This window comes from Sphaeramia orbicularis, chromosome 5, assembly GCF_902148855.1.
Source record: "Sphaeramia orbicularis chromosome 5, fSphaOr1.1, whole genome shotgun sequence".
Taxonomy (NCBI): Eukaryota; Metazoa; Chordata; class Actinopteri; order Kurtiformes; family Apogonidae; genus Sphaeramia; species Sphaeramia orbicularis.
Window position 1 is genome coordinate 5141494 of NC_043961.1, and position 22584 is coordinate 5164077.

At 35.2% G+C, this 22584-nt stretch overlaps 1 protein-coding gene across 6 annotated transcripts in view; it reads right to left on the reverse strand.

Moving 5' to 3' along the window:
* cldn19 (claudin 19) overlaps positions 1-16730 on the reverse strand; it is a 44110-nt gene extending 27380 nt beyond the window's left edge. For 2 of the 6 annotated variants that reach the window (XM_030134679.1, XM_030134674.1), the window contains exon 1: positions 15895-16730. In XM_030134679.1, coding sequence (XP_029990539.1) covers positions 15895-16117 — 223 coding nt within the window. In that variant the 5' untranslated portion in view covers positions 16118-16730. The remainder of the gene's footprint in view (positions 1-15894) is intronic. The other 4 variants (XM_030134677.1, XM_030134675.1, XM_030134673.1 and 1 more) reach the window with 4 other exon arrangements.
* Between the last annotated feature and the right edge of the window lie 5854 nt (positions 16731-22584).

The following is a 22584-nucleotide window of genomic DNA, read 5'->3' on the forward strand; positions in this document are numbered from 1 at the left end:
GTCAACATGTTTGTTTGTTTTTTTTAATTCATGTGACTCTAGTTGTGAAAAAAAGTCTTTCCAATGCAGTTTTGCGTGATATACTATTTGCACTACGCCCAAAAAAAACACTTCTTGCCAGCGCAAAAACTTTTAATTGAAAATTGAGAGTTTGGATGAAATTGTTGTTTTTCCATTAAGCAAATTTTTATCCGCAAGTTATATTCACGCAATTTGAGAGTCAATGGAAAAGTGACAACTGACAATTACAAGAATATGGGGGTACCATTTTATATTGAGCGCATTAGTACTTTTCTGACAAAGGCAAACATTTACTCATCACATTTATTTTTTTATTTATTTGAAAATTGCGAATTTATTTTTCAAATCGTCCCAGTTTCATTAACCTTCAATGTGATATTTTCAAAATGTACATTAAAAATATGTTATAGAAATACTCTTTTTCTGCTGTTTCTCAGGCCATATGATATTTAAAACTCATCTACCACAAAATAGGATGAGAGTTTTGGCGAAATTATCGTTTTTCTATTAGGTACATTTTTATGCGCAAGTTATATTTGCGCAATTTGAGGGTCAATGGAAAAGCGACTAATGTTTGGGTAAAAATAAGACAATTCCAAGAATATGGGGGCAAAATGAAAAAAAATACCCTCAAAAAGAGCCGTTAAACAGCAACAGGCTGTGCAGGAAGCTAAAGTCGTCATTTGTCATTGTGGCAGAAGTACACACACCATCATTCATGGTGCATTTCAGAAGCTGATCTGAAGGGATTTATGAAGTGGGGGAAGCAGATGGAACAATCTTTGAAGTCTGATTTATTGCTCCGGAGCTGCTTTTGATGGAATATCTGAATGGTTGACAACAGAGAGGAGTCTGATTCGGTTCTTTCATCCACTCTGGCCATTCTTCTTTTCTTCTCAGAGTGTTTGTGGGGGTGCAATAGGCCGATGCTAAATGACACTATACTCTGACCGGCCGGTGACAAATCAGAAGGGGCGTTCAGGGCCTTTGGGGTGAAGGAGAGGCTAAAGGGAAGGAGGGGTGGGGGTGGGGGGCGTGGGCTGGCCGACCCACTAAGCCCTCTGTCTTTGCAGAGCCAGGGTTGGCAGTGCCAGCCTCAGGCCTTAAATGAGAGTGTGTAGGAACTGTGAAGGCCCATTGTGAGGTCACTGCTGTTTCATCCATAGTAGCTGTTTGACAAAGGAATGGAACTGTCAAAAATGTGTTGGAAAGTCTCTGGGGGGGGGGGGGTCCACTTTCACTTCCTACTTACAGCAAAAACACACAAAGAGACACTCCCTTTTCTGATTTCCTTTGTTTACTTCATTTCTAAGTATACAGGGTGGCAACGGGTGAACGTTTTATCAAGCAAGTGACTATTTTTGGTCATTTCTGCACACATTACAAGACAGTAGTCGCTTTTCTATTGGACATACAGGGTGGGGAAGCAAAATTTCCAATGAACATTTAGTTGTTTTTTCTCAGCAGGCACTACGTCAATTGTTTTGAAACCAAACATATACTGATGTCATAATCATACGTAACACTATTATCCATACCTTTTCAGAAACTTTTGCCCATATGAGTAATCAGGAAAGCAAACGTCAAAGAGTGTGTGATTTGCTGAATGCACTCGTCACACCAAAGATTTCAAAAATAGTTGGAGTGTCCATAAAGACTGTTTAGAATGGAAAGAAGAGAATGACTATGAGTAAAACTATTACCAGAAAGTCTGGAAGATACTATTAAAGAAGAATGGGAGAAGTTGTCACCCGAATATTTGAGGAACACTTGCGCAAGTTTCAGGAAGCGTGTGAAGGCAGTTATTGAGAAAGGAGGACACATAGAATAAAAACATTTTCTATTATGGAAATTTTCTTGTGGCAAATAAATTCTCATGACTTTCAATAAACTAATTGGTCATACACTGTCTTTCAATCCCTGCCTCAAAATATTGTACATTTTTCTTCCCCACCTTGTATTATGCGTAAATCTTTAATAATATTTACTAAATGTTGAAAAAACACAAGTGTGTAAGGTCGTTTTTTCTATTAAATCACAAATGCGATGACTTGTTTATTCATTATCGCGAGATGACACAAGAAGTCATCCCATAAACATGGCAGCGAACGGAAATATCGTGTTGAGTTACAGATATATTCATTATTTCATTTCATTTATTAACATCCCCATTAGCAACTGACGTTTCAGTTGCTATTCTTCCTGGGGTCTCCTCTATCTTTCATTACAATTTTAATTATTTACATTAATTTTACACCATTCACGCCCACACACACACACACACACACATACACACAAAAATTTTTATTATATATTACCCCTCTATCCAGTACTAAATTAAAAAATGATTCGGTTTCCTGGTGTTTCTTTTAAAACTCTTCTTCGCTTGTTGTAACGTCCGTCAACATCCATTTTTTTTTAATTCATGTGACTCTAGTTGCAGAAAAAGGTCTTTCCATTGCAGTTTTGTGTGATATACCATTTGCACTACACCTGAAAAACCACCTCTTGCCAGCGCAAAAACTTAATCACAAAATGAGAGTTTTGGCAAAATTTCCATTATATAAATTTTTATGCGCAAGTTATATTCGCGCAATTTGAGGGTCAACGGAAAAGTGACTAATATCACACAGAAACAGTAGGTTTTTCCACTGTGTTGGGTTTACTTCTTGGTGCTGGAGGTTGTTTGCTTGTACAGTGTTGAGTTTAAAAGTATTGGATTCCATTGCTCCTTCACTGCAAAATCAAAGTGTATTTTTCTCATTTCTAGTCAAAATTTAGTGTCATGCAATTTGAGGGTCAATGGAAAAGCGATTAGTGACAGCAACAGTTCCAGTGAGGACAATGAGTCTTCAATCTGAGGTTCAATGTGGTCTCCAGGGTCTGTCAGGTCCAATGTGGTCTCCAGGGTCTGTCAGGTCCAATGTGGTCTCCAGGGTCTGTCAGGTCCAATGTGGTCTCCAGGGTCTGTAAAGTCCACCTCTGCATGAACAGTGAGTGGACCTGCTTTGTTCGGTTCCATGCAGTAATGGAACTAATGTAAGGAATGATGTTCAAAGGGATCATGTGGAGGTGGGCAGGGGTCTGGATCAGCACTTATGGGGGTCTAATGTTCTAGAAGTGGTGTTCCTTTCAGATTACATGTGTTTTTCTTGTATTTTTATACATACTTATTGGATTTTATGTGCCACTTGGAAAAGAACCAAATATGGTAACGTCACTGACAGTGATTTTCTACATAATACTTAAAAATGTGGAAAAATTTCACAACAGTAAGAAAATCTTATGTCCTCCAATAACACACTAAGGTTGAAATGTGTACTTTCATACCGTTTCATTGTATATATGAGTGGTAAAAGTGCCCTATAAATGGTTGTTAGTATGGTTTTGTATTTGCATTTATTTATTTATTTAGTTACAGGACAGTGTGTTTTAGCATTAGTTGCAAAGAACAAGATGCATGCACCAGATTTAGCAGAAGAGCTAATTTCCGTTTGTTGTCCCGGACAAATGACGAACATAATAAAACATCACATAGATTACAAATTACTAATATACTGGAAGAAAACCCTTAAACATGGCAGATATAGAAAAGTTTGCTCAGACTGAGTGGTTACAGCCAAATACATAAAAAGGGGCTTACATTCTAAAAGTACAATAACAGTTCCTAGAATAAGGATAAGATATAAAAGAAAGAAAAAGAGAAGAAAGAGAGAGAGGAATACATAAATAGATGAATAGGCTAATTGTACAATAGCAAATCAGATGTAGAAGAAAGTGCAAGAGTAAAAACTAATGAGCAAAAAACATTTGTAGTTGCTGACGTTGATAAACAGACAAAGAGAAATGTTGTTTCTGGAGATGACTGTGTGGGCAAACTCACATCTGACCACTTCATTATCATCTGCAAAGAAATTATACATTGGCCATTGTGGTGCTAACATTATGCTGCCATTATTAACCATATGAACCAACACAACACATTTCTATTCAGTAAAAATGAGCATTTTCAGACCGTTTATCATATAGATGAACTCTTGGGCAGCGTTTACTAATTTTGTGGAGGAAACAAGTTCACTCTCATGACTGAAAATGTACTGAACTTTTGAGCTTTACAAATATGACATCACTGCACTGACTTTTAATATATTTACAAACTTCAATGTGTCAGACTTTTGTAGATAGTTTGTATTCATGTCTGAGTTGGTCTTGTTGATGCTAGCCAATTTTATTTGTGAGCTAACGGTAGCTAGTTTTTCCAGTGCTGCTGCTGTAGAGGAGCAGAAAAGGCTCCGAGACTCTTATCAAACATACCAACATACTAAATATCTACATATAAACTAACATACATGTTGTTATCATGGGTGTTGGCAACCAAGACCATCATTAGCTTAGCAACAGAGTTAGCTAACATTATGATGTCATTATTAACCATATGAACCAACACACAATTCTATTCTGTAAAAATGAGCATTTTCAGACCATTTATCAGGTAGATGAACTCTCAGGCAGCGTTTACTAATTTTGTGGAGGAAACAAGTTCACTCTCATGACTGAAAATGTATTGAACTTTTGAGCTTTACAAATATGACATCACTGCACTGACTTTTAATATATTTACAAGGTTCAATGTGTCAGGTTTTTGTACATAGTTTGTATTAGTGTCTGAGTTGGTCTGTTTGATGCTAGCCAATTTTATTTGTGAGCTAACGGTAGCTAGTTTTATCCAGTGTTGCTGCTGTAGAGGAGCAGAAAAGGCTCTGAGATTCTTATCAAACATACCAACGTATTAAATCTCTACATGTAAACTACTGTAGAGGTTGTTATCATGGGTGTTGGCAACCAAGACCATCATTAGCTTAGAAACAGAATTAGCTAAAAACCGGCTCCTGAAACGACACATGAATATTACACTCAAATATCAAACAGCTGATTTAAAAAAGGTAATCATACTAGCCAAAAGTGTTATAAGTGAAAATTATATCACAACATTTATCATCATTTTATCACTTAAACCTATTCTCACCATTGGAAATGTTTAATTCAGCATCGACAGGAAATAAAATAGCAACAATTTATATTAAACCAAGAAAAAAGTTGCTAATAAAGTTCATGTGATATATTCAACGGCACCACAACAACCCTAAGTTATAGTATGAATGTTGAAAATAACATTTAAAACACATGTAATAACCAAGTTAAATAATATTTTACTTCGTTTTATTGTCATATCAGAGGATGTAAAGCAGTCATTTAAAAAGTTGTTCCATTTTTTTTTTTTTTTTTGTCTTGTTTAGTTTTTTTGTCCTAAATTTTATATTATCTTTGTATCTGAAATAAACTAAACTAAACTAAACCAGAGGAAACATCTAGAGTCTGAGGTTAAAACGCAGCTCAAACATCTCAAATCTAACATCTGTAAAGAGGTCGCTGTGACCCCTTTATTAGGCAAATGACCACTTTTGGTAATTTCCAAAAACATTAAATATTGGGGCCAATCCCACGCCTCTGTGACGTAAGGAAACATGTTGATTTTTATAAAACTATACAGTGATTCAGAGAGATTTTATAGACATTTTGAAGCTGTGAAAAGGAGTGATTTTTGTCCGTTTATGACCTTATAACAGTTGTTTTATTGCATGTGTTTACTTATTGGCAAGTGCTGCTCGGATGTTTTATGGCAAGAGGAGGGAGACTATTGTCACGGCAACCGACAAGGAGGTAGATGACGATGTCCAAGAACACACTAAGGTTGAAATGTTAAATTTGAGAGTATTTCAGTAAGTGTCCAATAAAGGGTTAAGAGTCTACACAAAATCTATAACTGGAAAAATCCAAATTTTACCAAGTGTATTTTTTTTTTTCTAGTCCAAATATCTCATCACACTTAAAATAAGACATAATCACCTAAAGAGGAACTTTTCAGTGAGATATAAGAACTGATTTTTAGACAATCGATCAGGAAAATGTTATTTTCACTTGTTCCATTGGCAGATTTTTTTGCTTGAATTAAGCCAAAAAAAAAAAGAAAAAATCTTGAATTAAGCAAAAAAAAATCTGCCAATGCAACAAGTGAAAATTATCTTGGTAAGATTTGTTGAAATCCAAAATTTCCAGATCTATGGTCTATAAATCAGTTCTTATATCTCACTGAAAAGTTCCTCTTTAGGTGATTCTGTCTTATTTTAAGTGTGATGAGATATTTGGACTAGAAATGAGAAAAATACACTTAGTAAAATTTTGATTTATGTTGAAGGGCTTCTATTGCCAGCTTTACTTAAAATGTAACTTGTTTCTTGAATTTCGCAAAAAAAAAATCTTGAATTAAGCAAAAAAAAAAAAAAATCTTGAATTTAGCAAAATTAACTGTGAATTAAGCAAAAAAAAGAAAGAAAAACCTTGGATTAAGCGAAAAATCTTGAATTAAGGAAAAAAAAATCTTGAATTCAGAAAAATAATCTTGAATTAAGCAAAAAAATCTTGAATTAGCAAAAACAACCCTTGAATTAAGCAAAAAAATCTTGAATTTAGCAAAAATAATCTTGAATTAAGCAAAAAAAAATCTTGAATTAAGCAACAAAAAAAATCTTGTATTAAGCAAAAGAAATGTTGAATTTAGCAATAAATCAATCAATCAATCTTGAATTAAGCAAAAAAATCTGCTAATGGAACAAGTGAAAATTATCTTGGTAAGATTTGTTGAAATCCGATTTTCCAGATCTATTGTCTATAAATCAGTTCTTATATCTCACTGAAAAGTTCCTCTTTAGGTGATTCTGTCTTATTTTAAGTGTGATGAGATATTTGGACTAGAAATGAGAAAAATACATTTGGTAAGATTTAGATTTTTTCCAGTGTATAAAGCGTTAAGAGTCGACGCAACTGGGCTTCATCAACCTGCGATGAAGAACACGTGACATTACTGAAGGCTGCGCTCATCTAGTCTGCGTCGTTCTTTCATTATTATCTCCTACTCGTGGACTTTGTCATGTGGACGTTGGCTCCTACGTCATCACAGCAGGAAGCGTTGGGACACCTGCGGCGCTGAAGAACTGTTCTTTCAGCACCACCCTCCTCCGTCCTCTGACATCAGCCGACCCTATGATCTGGGTAAAATCCTGATCATCATCTCCTTTTTCAGCCAAAACACCCAGTTCCGATGGTTTTCCCCTACGACGGCTGCATCAGCACAGTCTGGTGAACAATTACACCCAGCATCACATGCCGCTCCTGCTGTGAATGTGAAGCCGGGGAGGAGGGTTCCTTCACCCTAGTGTCTGCAACCAGAGGGGCGTTTAACCCACGAACACCCAGAGCTACTTTTATAGCAGTTTACGCATGAATTTATCTCTCTATGTAACCTTTCTTAAGTGATTTATCAGGATTTATTATGATTTTATCCTCTGTTTTCTGGATTTTTTTCAATGAAAATCATGTATTTTCCTAAACTTCTTATACATCTTTGATTGATCATGTAGATGTTCGTAAAAGCTCAGATTAAAGTTGATGGTTATTACATCAAAAACTGAGAAAACTGCAGAAAAAGTGACTTTTTCAGCAAAATCTCTCATTAACTGAACATAAACCCAGTGTGTCCATCCACTGTCATTGATCCAACTCCATGGGTTTAACTGGTGAATCAATGTTGTAGAAGATGACGGTGTGTCCACGGTAACTACGAGCCTCTGAACGTCCAAATGGGTCATATCTGATGACCATGGAAAGATTTTACACCAATTATTTCGACATATTTCTTCAATTTTGTACAGGCTGTGGCTTATTTTGGCCTTGTTGCTGATTATTTTAAAATTTTTGTTCATTTTATTGACTCCTTTGGCTGTACGGGTTCATTTTGTCAGCTATTTAATTAATTTTCCTTAATTTTTTGTTCAATTGTTTGGCTATTTTGTTTATTTTTCAACATTTTCTTGCCTATTTCTTTTTCTTTTTTTCCAATTTTGTTCAGTTTGTGGCTTTTTTTGGTTATTATTTATTATTTTGTTGATTTATTATTTGGTTTTTACACCAATTATTTACATATATTGATAGGATTAGTAGATGAACAGGTATTAAACAGTTTAGATCAGCAGGAGACTGGATGTTTGGGTCTTTATTCGTTAAAGCCGAGAGAGAAAACTGAAGGAAAAGTAACTTTTTCAGCAAAATCTCTCATTAACTGAACATAAACCCAGTGTGTCCATCCACTGTCATTGATCCAACTCCATGGGTTTTACTGGACAATCAATGTTGTAGAAGATGACAGTGTTTCCACAGTAACTACAGAGCCTCTGAACGTCCAAATGGGTCATATCTGATGACCATGGAAAGATTTTACACCAATTATTTCAACATATTTCTTCAATTTTGTACAGGCTGTGGCTTATTTTGGCCTTGTTACTGATTATTTTAAAATTTTTTGTTAGTTTTATTGACTCCTTTTGCTGTATGGGTTCATTTTGTCAGCTATTTAATTAATTTTCCTTAAAATTCCTTCAATTGTTTGATTATTTTGTTTGTTTTTCAACATTTTTTTGCCTAGTTCTTTTTTTCAATTTTGTTCAGTTTGTGGCTTTTTTAAAATTATTTATTATTTTCTTGATATATTGTTTTTTTTTTTACACCAATTATTAACATATATTGATAGGATTAGTGAATCAACAGGTATTAAACATTTTAGATCAATAGAAGACTGGATATTTGGGCCTTTATTAGATAAAGTTGAGAGAGAAAACTGAAGAAAAAGTAACTTTTTCATCAAAATCTCTCATTAACTGAACATAAACCCAGTGTGTCCATCCACTGTCATTGATCCAACTCCATGGGTTTTACTGGAGAATCAATGTTGTAGAAGATGACAGTGTTTCCACAGTAACTACAGAGCCTCTGAACGTCCAAATGGGTCATATCTGATGACCATGGAAAGATTTTACACCAATTATTTCAACATATTTCTTCAATTTTGTACAGGCTGTGGCTTATTTTGGCCTTGTTACTGATTATTTTAACATTTTTTGTTAGTTTTATTGACTCCTTTTGCTGTATGGGTTCATTTTGTCGGCTATTTAATTAATTTTCCTTAAAATTCCTTCAATTGTTTGATTATTTTGTTTGTTTTTCAACATTTTTTTGCCTAGTTCTTTTTTTCAATTTTGTTCAGTTTGTGGCTTTTTAAAAATTATTTATTATTTTCTTGATATATTGTTTTTTTTTTTACACCAATTATTAACATATATTGATAGGATTAGTGAATCAACAGGTATTAAACATTTTAGATCAATAGAAGACTGGATATTTGGGCCTTTATTAGATAAAGTTGAGAGAGAAAACTGAAGAAAAAGTGACTTTTCAGCAAAATATATCATTAACTGAACATAAACCCAGTGTGTCCATCCACTGTCATTGATCCAACTCCGTGGGTTTTACTGGTGAATCAATGTTGTAGACGATAACGGTGGTTCCACGGTAACTAGGGAGCCTCTGAACGTCCAAATGGGTCATATCTGATGACCATGAAAAGATTTTACACCAATTATTTCAACATATTCTTCAATTTTGTACAGGCTGTGGCTTATTTTGGCCTTGTTGCTGATAATTATTTCCATTTTTTGTTCATTTTATTGGTTCCTTTGGCTGTACTGGTTCATTTTGTTGGCTATTTAATTTCCTTCATTTTTGTTCAATTGTTTGATTATTTTGTTTGTTTTTCAACATTTTCTTGCCTATTTCTTTTTCTTTTTTTCCAATTTTGTTCAGTCTGTGGCTTTTTTTGTTATTATTTATTATTTTCTTGATATAGTGTTGTTTTTTTTACACCACTTATTTACATATATTGATAGGATTAGTGGATCAGCAGGTATTAAACATTTTAGATCAATAGAAGACAGGATATTTGGGCCTTTATTAGGTAAAGTTGAGAGAGAAAACTGAAGAAAAAGTGACTTTTTCAGCAAAATATATCATTAACTGAACATAAACCCAGTGTGTCCATCCACTGTCATTGATCCAACTCTGTGGGTTTTACTGGTGAATCAATGTTGTAGACGATAACGGTGTTTCCACGGTAACTAGGGAGCCTCTGAACGTCCAAAATATCTGATGACCATGAAAAGATGAAGAACTGTATTTTACACCAATTATTTACATGTATTGATAGGATCAGTGGATCAACAGGTATTAAACAGTTTAGATCAGTCGATGGCTTTGGTCACCGGTGGATGTTTGGGCTTTTAATGGGTTAAAATATAAATATTCTGCATAAAAAATACCAATAAAACCCAAAAAGTTATTTAATTTACTCACTTCTTCACAGTCAATGCATATATTGTTTTCCTTATTTGCTCCTATTTTGATAAAGTGGTCTAGGTTTTGTTCTTCCTCCAAAAAAAACAAAACAAAACACATAAAAACATCTCACTTTGCTCTCAAAAGTTTCCCCAAGAAACACAACAATGTAGATGTTGTCATATTATTCCCTGTGGTCCATTCATTCTGTGCAAATGTATGTATCAGCAGCAATAACAGAAGCAAAACAACCCCCCAAAGCTCCCTCAGTCTGGGACGCATTAACCCCCCCCCCGAGCTGTAAATATTACAGTTGCTAACATTTTAATGAAGTGCAATTCAGTCTGTAAAACTTCAAAACATCTCCAAATGTAATGTGTGAGGAGTGGGAGGGGGTCAGGAATGCTGGGTTCGGACATAAATTAGCTCCGAATGCGAGCCCCGCTTGTCATCTCCGATCTGTAACTTGGACCTGGTGACTCATAATTAATGGCACACAGATTATATGAATCCATCCCTCTACTGTCCGCTTAAATCATCCTATTAGAGATTCTAATGAAAAGAGGGGTGGGCTCGGCCTGAAGGATTTTTTTTTTTTTTTTTTTTTGCGAAACAATTAAACGCGGCCTGTTTTTCTTTGTGGTTTCGCGTTTGTTTTTTTTTGTGATCCTGTTTATAAAAAGCCAGTGTATCTGTGTCAGAGGGGTCCATCTGTGGAATAATCTGGAGCAAAACTTCAAAATGTCTTCTTCAATTTGTGCATTTAAAAGGATAAGTAAGTAAGTAAGTAAGTAAAGCTTTATTCATATAGCACTTTATAAAACAACACGTTATAAAGTGCTTCACATAAAGGAGAGATAGATCAAATCAGTGTATAAATCTGGATGTATAAATCTAGCGTAATAACAAAATATAGAACATTATCTGAATAAGTGAATATCTACTTATAACACAGAAGTACGTATAAAATAAGATATTATTGTAGTTAATTGGTTATCATGATAAGAAGGTGTCACATTTATTGATCGTTGTATTTGTAGTAAATATTTAAAGTACATGTACATTTTATAGTCTATATTAAAAACGGTTGATTATGTAAATCTGATTGTGTTTGAGGTGACTAAAAAAGTGTACACTATAAAAAAAAAACTCATAAAAAAATGGTATTATTCCGGCAGCAGGGGTGCCGAAAAAATACTGTTAAATAACGGAAAATAACCATCTCATAAAAATACGGTAATTTTCCATAATTAAAAACCCTTTCTTTGCTCTAACTTTACATGAGATTTTGCAAAAATTTTTTGACTTTTTAACGTTTAATAAAGAATATTTTCATGTATTAAAACAATCAAATTACCTATAAATATATATATATATCAATAATTTTCAATGAGACTAAGTTGTACAATCCACTGATAAAAACTGTATTTGGACAGTTTATCAGTGCTTATACATGTTATACATTCACAAAAATACATTTATTCAACATTTTTGTCGTGAAACCTCCCGTAATTACACAAGATATTTGTCAATTAACAAACAAGTCTTGTTAAACTTACAGAACAAATACTTCTTTTATGGTTAATTGTCAGTAATTTTATCTCGTTTTATTTATTTTTTAATTTTTTTAACAGTATTAAATTTTAACAGTTTAATCTCATAAATAGAAAATATTTGTGCAATTATGATACATTTGCAAATGTATTTTAACTGTATTTTTCTGTGAAAAAAGGAAAAATTTCTTTTAAAAAACGGAAATTTTTCGGTTATTCACAGTTACCTTTTTTTTCATCTTATTTTACATTTGACATATAAAATCCGTCTATTTTTGTCATTTCATTGATATTTTCCTGTTTCTTAAAAATACAGGAAAAATCTGTAAAATAAACAGTGAAAATTCTGTTAAATTACAGATTTTTTTTTACAGTGTATGTGAGTGGTTTGTACGGATGTTTTGTGTCATTGTAAAAATATACAGAGGAAAATGTGCGTTAGCAAAGCAAAGGAAGCAGATTTGATATAATTTAATTATTAGTTTGTAAAAAGGGGGTGGAGTCTATAAGTTAGACTTCTTCCCACTCCTTTTCGAGTGCAGAATTTATTTATTTATTTATTTTTTGACCATGTTGTATGATTCTGTGTTATCTGATGATTCTGTGTGCTCCAAATAAAACTACTACTGATCCTATGACTCGTGGTGGTGGCACGCTCGCCTTGGAGAAACAAATGAGGCGCTTCGCAAACATTTGACTGTCTTGGCGAGTCATTATATCAAAACATTTTCTGTGGCGTTTTTTTTGTTTGAGCTGATCTCCCATCTCTTTCGGTTCATCGCGGCAATAAGAACAGCGTATTGTCCTTGCGGATGAATAGGGGCTGTTAGGAGAAGAAAAGGGCAGTGTTAGGCTGAACGGCAGAGATATTCCCAGAATGCCTCTGTCTTCCCCACACGCGCACATTGTTTCGTTTGTCTATTAACACACCCAGCGAGCGTAGAGGGTTCAGACGACAAGACAATCGCTGAACAACAACCTCAGAAAAGACCTCGGCCCAGAAGTGAAGCATCGCTGATCGGTCGGTCAGTCCACTCAGGTGCCTTCCAAAGTCAACACGCTGTTCTGAAACGGAGTAAATCAGTGTCCAATCATGTGTCCAACCCATAAAGACCTAAACAATCACCGCAAACCAAAAGCATCTACTGACCTAGACTGTTTAATACCTGTTGATCCACTTATTGGAAAGTATTGGTCATCAGATTTGACCCATTTGGACGTTCAGTGGCTCTGTAGTTACCGTGGAAACACCGTCATCTTCTACAACATTGATTCATCAGTAAAACCCATGGAGTTGGATCAGTGACAGTGGATAAAATGAACAAAAATGAAGAAAAAATAAGCAAAAAACTTAAGTAAACAACGTAAAACAAAGTAAATAATAATACAATAAGCAACAAAATGAACAAAAACAACCAAAGTAATAAATAAAAGGAATACAAACAAATGATAAATCAACAAAATAATAAGTAATGGCAAAATAAGCCACAAGCTGAACAACATTGAAGAAATATGTCAAAATAATTGGTGTAAAATACAGTTCTTCATCTTTTTCATGGTCATGAGATATGACCCATTTGGACGTTCAGTGGCTCCGAAGTTACTGTGGAAACATCGTCATCTTCTACAACATTGATTCGCCAGTAAAACCCACGGAGTTGGATCAATGACAGTGGATAAAATGACCAAAAGTTAAGAAAAAATGACAAATAATGTGAAGAAAAATAAGGGTAAAACAAAGTAAAAAAAAAAAAAAAAAAGCAACAAAATGAACAAAAACAGCCAAAGTAATAAATAAAAGGAATACAAACAAATGATAAATCAACAAAATAATAAGTAATGACAAAATAAGCCACAACCTGAACAAAATTGAAGAAATATGTGGAAATAATTGGTGTAAAATACAGTTCTTCATCTTTTCATGGTCATCAGATATGACCCATTTGGACGTTCAGAGGCTCCGTAGTTACCGTGGAAACACCGTCATCTTCTACAACATTGATTCTCGAGTAAAACCCATGGAGTTGGATCAATGACAGTGGATGGACACACTGGGTTTATGTTCAGTCAATGATAGATTTGACTGAAAAAGTCACTATTTCTTCAGTTTTTTCTGCTTTGATATAATAACCTTTGACTTTACTCTGGATTTCTATGAACATCTACATGATCAGTCAATTAAGCATAGGAAAATAGATGTTATTAGATGTTATTACACATCAGAAAACATAAGGAAGTGACCTGTTGCTTGTCCAACAGTGAATCCACTTGTACTTCTGTTACTAACCCTCAGAGCTCTAACCACAACTCTAAAACTGGTTATTGAACTTCTTTTGGCTTCTTGAACTTTTGTATCTGTCATCTTCTGATTTTTAATAATTAGTCACAGAGATGTAACCATCATCAGCATAGCTTAATATCCGGTTTATTCAAATACAGTATGTGAAGATTCATACACTAAGACTTGTTTGACGCTTGAAGCCCTAAAATAAATGAAACCACAACTTGACGTAGCAAGTACAACAACTGTTTCTTAGCGACTTATGAAGTGTTTATCTTATTTAGTTAGTTTAGTTTAATTTCGAGCATATAGAATCATCAGACAACAAAGAACCATACGACATGGTCAAACAAAATTTTTCAGTGCTCGAAAAAGTTTGGGAAGAAGTATAACTTATAACTTACATATCTGATTAATAACTATGTATTTAATATCAACTGTCTTATTATAAACATGTCTAAATGCTCATAATGTCAAAAATCTGTAAACTGACTGAATTGATCTCCTTGAATGCTTTTAAATCCAAACTCAAAGTGCTAGCGACTAACTCAGTGGTTTCCAACCTTTTTTTGCTTGTGACCCCATTTTAACCTCACAAATTTCTAGTGACCCCAGACATTCAAAACGGAGACTTTTTTTTTGCTAAAATTAATTTGTTTTTGATCATGTAATAGTTTGCTATACTATGTTGGAAATAAACGTTAATTTTAGAAGACATTTAGTCCATATAATGTATATTATTATGGATAGAGGCAGTAAATCCAGGTGTAGATTACTGCACAAAGGGAGAATTGGATTTTCCTTAGTCGGGATATGTCCAGTCAGTCCAACTTGGATTTACAAGGCTGATAATTAATACTGAACAAACAAGAACTGAAACTATGAATTATGAAAGAGCTGCAGCATCTGAAACTGACCACAATGAACATTTGACAGATAAACGGAACCACAGTGCTGCAGTTTCACACTCAGTTTATCATGTCTTTTATGGATTGGGATTGTCTCTGTCAACTCACCATATGTTTTTTATTAGTAAGTTGTTTTTTTTTTGTTTTTTTTTTAAATCAATTACTAGAAATTTCAGGTGACCCCATTTGAATTCCAGGCGACCCCACATAGGTTCCCGACCCCAAGGTTGAAAAACACTGGACTAACTCAATGACTTGCACTTGTTTTTCATAATTTGACTCATAGTTTGTCCTGTAAATTATTGTACGTTGTAACTGTGAGTTGTATTTCATGCTACCTCTTGGCCAGGACTCCCTTGGAAAAGAGGTTCATAATCTCAATGGGATCTTTTTTTTCCTGGTTAAATAAACCTAAAATAAAAATCTAAGTATGAATGTTGATGGCCAAGTCACAAACATCTATATTGGTACTCCCCAACTCTGGAACTCCTTGCCACCAGATCTCAGAAATATCATTTCACTCCCTCTCTTTAAATCCAAACTCAAAACCCATCTGTTTAGGACCTCTTTCTCTTTATGACCACAATTGCACTGTCCAACTTTTATTTTTCACTGTTTTATTGCTTGTTTTATATTCTCCTGTTTTACCGTACAATGTCCTGGAGTGCCAAGAAAGGCACCTATAAATAAAATGTATTATTATTATTATTATTATTATTATTATTATTATTATTATTTTATTGTGACGAGGTGCCGCTGTTTCTCGACAACTGGGTGAGGTCGTAACATCTGGAGAAGTTGCTGCGGTGGAGTTAAGTTTGTGGAAGTTGAACTGAAACATGGTACTCACTGTCCAGCGAGAGCATGGAGTCAAAGATCTTGCACTGCACCTGCCCCGTACTCTGGGAGGCGCAGCTCATCCACAGCCCCTCGTACAGACCCACGGCTGTGATGATGGCGTCGCCGGCGTACGACGACTGCTTCCACTGCGGCAAGGCGGTGGTGGAGATGATGCCGATCCATCCGCCCAAAGCCAGGAAGTAACCCAACAACTGGAGACCTGAGTTGGCCATCCTCGTCGTCTAATGGCACCGTCTTTCTCTACTTCGGACTGCTTTTCTAAGTCTTTTGTTTCACTTGCTGCAGCTTCTTCTTCTTCTTCTTCTTCTTCTCTTGACCCTCTTGTGTCACCGCTTTCCTTTCCAGACACAGTCTTTGCGGACACACCTGAAGCGATCCTCTGACTTGTTTGACTAGTTTCTTCACTATCTGGTCCCTCTAATCATCTCCTTCAACCTCTGTGCCTCTCTCCTTTCTAAGTCTTTCCTTCTTTTTTTTTTTATCTCCACGTCCTGGGCTGGTGTTTTGCCCCCAGCAGATGGAACAGATGAGTTGATGTCTCCCCTCAGAACTGTCCTGTCTTACTCCCCTTCTGGGTAGAATTAAAGCTTTCTGGTGGTCAGTGGTTCAGTTCATCAAGCATCGTTGCTGGGCTGCTTCACTCTCTGCATGGCTTCATCCAATCCTTCTCTCTCTCTCTCTCTCTTTCTCTCTCTCTCTCTCTCTCTCTCTGCTGCTGCTCGCTTAGTTTTTCCTCCCCACTACAATCTTTCCATCTGCTCCAGGCTCAAGTGGTTCAATGAGGGGTGGAAGAAAAAAACAGAGTAAAAAAGAAAAAAAAAAAAAAAACACTGTGTGAACACAAAAAGTCCTTAACAGGCTGACCGCGGAGGGTTGGGGTAAAGGGTTGGCCTGTGATTGGACGCCTCTGTGTTGTAGGAACGCCCACTGGGAGGGAAGGAGGATGGGTGGGTTTGGGAAATAAGGACAGTTTCAAATAGAGAAGGGAAGAAAAAACAAAACATGGAGGTATAGAATGGGAACAAACCAGTACAATCAGAACAATTAATTATGAAAAAAAGAGAGAGAAAAAATGTAACAATATTTTCCTTTTTTTTTTTTTTTTTTTTTTTTTGTACCCTAGTCCACCTGCCTCCAATAGAAGTGTACTGGGGACAGGAGGTCCTGGATCTAAGATGGTTTTGAACCTTAGATTAATTTCCTTATTGGTTGGATTTAATTATTTTATTACTTTATGGATATGACCTGATGGGAGGACAGGACAGGGGTTATATACAAACAAACAAACATAGATACAGACCCTGAAACAGAAACAAACAACAGGCAAAAACAGAACGACAGTAAACAGTGACAACAACAATAAACAGTAACAACAGCAATAAAAAGTAACAACAGCAATAAAAAGTAACAACAATAAACAGTAACAACAACAATTAAAAAATAACAACAGGAGTAAACAGTAATGACAACAGTAAACGGTAACAACAACAATAAAAAGTAACAACATCAATAAACAGTAATAATAATAAAAAACAGAAACAACAACAATAAAAAGTAACAACAGCAATATAAAGTAACAACAATAAACAGAAACAACAGCAATAAAAAGTAACAACAACAAACAGTAACAACAGCAATAAAAAATTACAACAGGAGTAAACAGTAACGACAACAATAAACAGTAACAACAAGAATAAAAAGTAACAACAGCAATAAACAGTAATAATAATAAACAGCAATAACAACAATGAACAGCAACAAAAATAAACAGTAACAACAGCAATAAACAGTAACGACAACAATAAACAGTAATAATAATAAACAGCAGCAACAACAATGAACAGCAACAAAAATAAACTGTAACAACAGCAATAAACAGTAAAGGCAATAAAAAAATATCAGCAATGAACCGTAACGACAACAATAAAAAGTAACAACATCAATAAACAGTAATAACAATAAACAGTAATAACAGCAATAAACAGTAATAATAATCAATAGCAACAACAACAAAACAGCAATAACAATAAACAGTAACAACAGCAATAAACAGTAACATCAATAAACAGTAATAATAATAAACAGCAACAACAGTAAACAGTAAAAACAGCAATAAACAGTCATAATAATAAACAGCAACAACAACAATAAACAGTAACAACAGCAATAAACAGTAATAATAATCAATAGCAACAACAACAAAACAGCAATAACAATAAACAGTAACAACAGCAAAAAACAGTAACATCAATAAACAGTCATAATAATAACAACAACAACAACAACAATAAACAGTAACAACAACAATAAACAGTAACAACAGCAATAAATAGTAATAATAATAACAACAACAATAAACAGTAACAACAACAATAAACAGTAACAACAGCAATAAACAGTAATAATAATAACAACAACAACAATAAACAGTAACAACAACAATAAACAGTAACAACAACAATAGACGAACATCAGTGAAGTTGAACCAAACAGTCCAGTATCACAATAACCAGGAGTAAACAACAAAGGAAAACAAAGAAGTGAAGATAACATCAGAATAATGTCGGCGACTTTGGAGTGAAATGCCTCGAAGGCAGTGGAACCCAACGATAACAACAGTCAAGTGTACACGTACATCCGGACACCTGCTACATTTCAATGTTTATTTGGCTCCTTCCACTTTATCGACAGCCGAGCTCCGACACGTTGATTCTTCAGGTATCAGATGCTTTGATCCTCGAAAAGCTTTTTGTCACCACCAGAGGTGCAGAGGAGGTGGTAAAAGTGCAACAAACAGGCATAAATCTACATCTATACAATGGCCGGCTGAAAAGGACATGTCACATCCAGACAGGCTCGAGGGAAATTATGGGCGGCCAAAGGCAAGCCTCTCTCATCGCCATGGCAACGGCAACAAATGAAGAGAGCGAAAGACCGAGAAGAGCCAGAGTTCACCTCGACTGTGCATCCTCAGCAGCGGTCAACGCAGACGCACTCCGGAGGGTTGTGTGTGCGAAAACCTGCTTTCCCACAGTTGTATGGTACTATCGCCTTCCCTTTAACTTCACTCATTAAATTACCTTCAATTCACTTCGCATTACAAGTTTAACTCAATAATACCGTCGGGCCAATTAGACGGCCTGTTAGACACACTCGGTCTCTGAGACGGGCTCGTTTTCTCACATCTGTAAGAGACATGTCTCACCCCCCCACCCTGGACACACATGCAGTCTGTCTTTACTACAAGCATGTTCTGACCAATAGGCTCGGACTTGTTTTACCCTTGGAGTCGGGTGCGAAAAACATTAACTCGCAGAAAAATAAGAAGTAGAAACGTGGAAAAAGAGGCGCAGGAAGAGGTAGTTGGTCGGACTTAAATGAAGTGCTGTTTTTTTACTAGTTCTTTTTTGTTTGTTTTGTTTTTTTTCACACTTGCCTGCTTGGTTTTTTCAGTCCGTCCTCTCTCTTCCTGCTTTTTACTAATTCAACCTTGAACTTGAACTTGGATGTAACATCAAAAAAAAAAACACCAGACCATGTGAAAATGCATGTGACCTCACTTATCCAGCAGCACCATCTACTACTTCACCCATGTAACATAGTTGTATGAACACGTGAACGGGTTGGATATTTCAAAGTCTAGGTCAGGACTCTCAAATTCATTTTCTTTCAGGTTCCACATTCAGCCCGATTTGATCTCCAGTGGTCCGGAGCAGTAAAACAATAGCATAACAACCTATAAATAATGACAACTCCAAATTTCTGTCTGTGTTTTAGTGCAAAAAAAAACACCATTAAATTATGAAATTACTTACTTTTATAAACTATCTAAACAAAAAAGATGTGAATAATCTGGAAAAACTGAAAATTCTTAAGAAAAATAAGTGCAATTTTAACAATATTCTGCCTCAACTTTATCATTTCTACATGTGCATTATGGATCAGATCTACAAAGACACTAAACACTGAGGAACAGGAAGAAAATAGTTAAAACTGTGCTTAATTTTCTTCTGACATTTCAGGTTCAAATTTGTTCAGGTTATTCACATTTTATTGTTACAGGATAGTTTGTAAATGTAAATATTTTCACAAGTTAATGTTATTTTTTGCACTAAAACATAGACAAAAATTTGAAGTTGTCATTATTTATAGGCATAGTGTAATATTTTTTTCATATCAAACCGAGAAGAAAATACGGAGTCATTATATTCTGTAGGCTATTCTGATGTTATTATTTGACTGTAGATCATATTGGTCTGTATGTGGAACCTGAACTAACACAAATTCTACAGTCTTTAATTCTTTGTGTTTTAAGGATTGTCTGTTTTATCTTGTTGTACAGTGTCCTTGGGTGTCTTGAAAGGTGCTTATAAATAAAATTCATTATTATGATGATGATGACGATGATGATGATGATGATGATGATGATTATTATTATTATTATTATTATTATTACTATTATTACACTGGGTTACAAAAAAATGTTTTTTGCAAGTTGTCTAGGTTTTTTCAACTGAATTAGGACCATTTTGCACCGCTAAATCCAAAAATGACATCTGTTTTTCTCAATCAGGTTAGGTTTTTTTGCTAATTTGATTTTGAAAAATTTGATCTTCTCACAAAATATAATAATTAATACCAAAATACGATTGGTAAGCACACTTTATGAAACTTGTGACTTGATTCCTGTGAGGTACAATGGTGTATTCACCACAGATGTAGCAGAATACGTCAGGCTTATTTTTGCAAGATCTTCTAGTCGAAGCCATTTCATTCACCTGTAATATTAAAAAAAACATTAATCATAAATGGTCAAACGTAAAATCTTCAGAACTTGTTTATTGCAAGAAATATGAAAGAATTTTGTATCATATGATGTGAAAATGCCCATAAATGTAAGCAAAAATGTTAAAAAGCCAATATGTAGCATAGTTCAGAAAGTTGACCTGATTGAGCAAAATGAATGTGATTTTTGGATTCAGCACACCAAAATTATCCTAAATCAGCTCAAAAAACTTAAACAGTAAATTTGTTGTTGACCAGTGTTATTATTGACTGTGGAAGTTTTGCACTTTGCTAATTCATCCCACGGGCCGGATTGGAACCTTTTGTGGGCAACATTTGGCCCCCGGGCCGCATGTTTGACACCCCTGGTCTAGGTGTTTCCAAGGCTTTTCTACATTTTTCTCCATCAAAAAAAACCCCCAAAAAACCTCCATTCTTTAAACTTCAATTGTTGTAAATAAATCCTGCATGTGTGTTTTAAGTGACCGTTAAGGTTTGCAGTGTCTATAATGAGCGTCTTAACATATGGGGGGGCGGGGCGGGGGGCTATGGTCTGAACACAGAGGTCAGCTGAGCTAAGTGGAGGTTGGAGATGAAAGGGAGGAAAAACAAGTGCTCAAGTCCAGTGTCAAGGGTGGAGAGGAGGGACATAAAGCAGCTTCTACGGGGGTTTTTACCATTTGAATCATAACAACATGTTACTATTGGAGGGGCCGCTTCAGTGCAAGGTAATGGGTGAAGAAGCTTTAGGTTTAAACACTCACTCCGAGTAGGTTTAAGAGCAATGAGATGGATTTACTAATAAATCCGTGTATCATTCGTTCTTTTCATATTCAATTGAGAATCTGCATCGGAAAACGAGAAAATGACTTATTTCATTATTCATGTGCAAATCAAAAGTCAAGAAACAAGTTGTTTTTCATTCTTTCGATTGTACGCACAAATTAAAAACTGGAAATAATCAAATGGACTAAATGTGGGGTTTCATGTTGACATTTTTGATATTTGATTTGGTCTGACCTGGAAGTTACTGACTTCTTCGTGTGTTGAGCTGCACAGTCATCGGTTTGCTAGTATTCTGCCTAATGCACAGGTGTCAAACATGCGGTCCGGGGGCCAAATCCGGCCCGCCAGAGGGTCCAATCAGGCCCGCGGGTTGAATTTGTGAAAAACTGCAAAAATTACACTGAAGATATTAACAATCAGCGGTGTCAAAATCATTTTAATTCAAGTTCCACATACAGTCCAATGAGATTTCAAGTGGGTCAGAACCAGTAAAATATTATCATAATAACCTATAAATAATGACAACCCCAAATTTTCTCTTTGTTTTTGGTGTAAAAAAAGTAAAATTACATGAAAATGTTTACGTTACCAAACTATACATTTACAAAAAATGTGAATAACCTGAACAAATATGAACAAACAGAAATGTCTTTAGAAAAGCAAATGCAATTTTACCAATATTTTGTCTGTTACTAAATGTTTTGTGCGATTGTAATGCACATGTGTAAATGATAAAGTGATAAACCGAGTCAGAATAGTTAAAATTGCACTTGTTTTTCTTAAGACAATTCAAGTTGTTCATGTTATTCAGCTTTTTAAGGAAACTTTCTAGACGTAAACCTGATCATAATAGAATTTTACTTTTTTTACTGTTATTATTTTACTGGTCCGGCCCACTTGAGATCAAATCGGGCTGAATGTGGCCCCCGAACTAAAGTCAGTTTGACACCCCTGGCCTAATGCATTGTGCGATAATGGAGAATTTGGTATTATTCAGAGGCAGCAAACGCGTTACTCTCAAAGAGGACGACATGACAACTGAAACAAGTGTTCAGAGAACGCAAACCTCCGCCATGTACCCCGAACGGTGTGCATGTGTGGATCGACT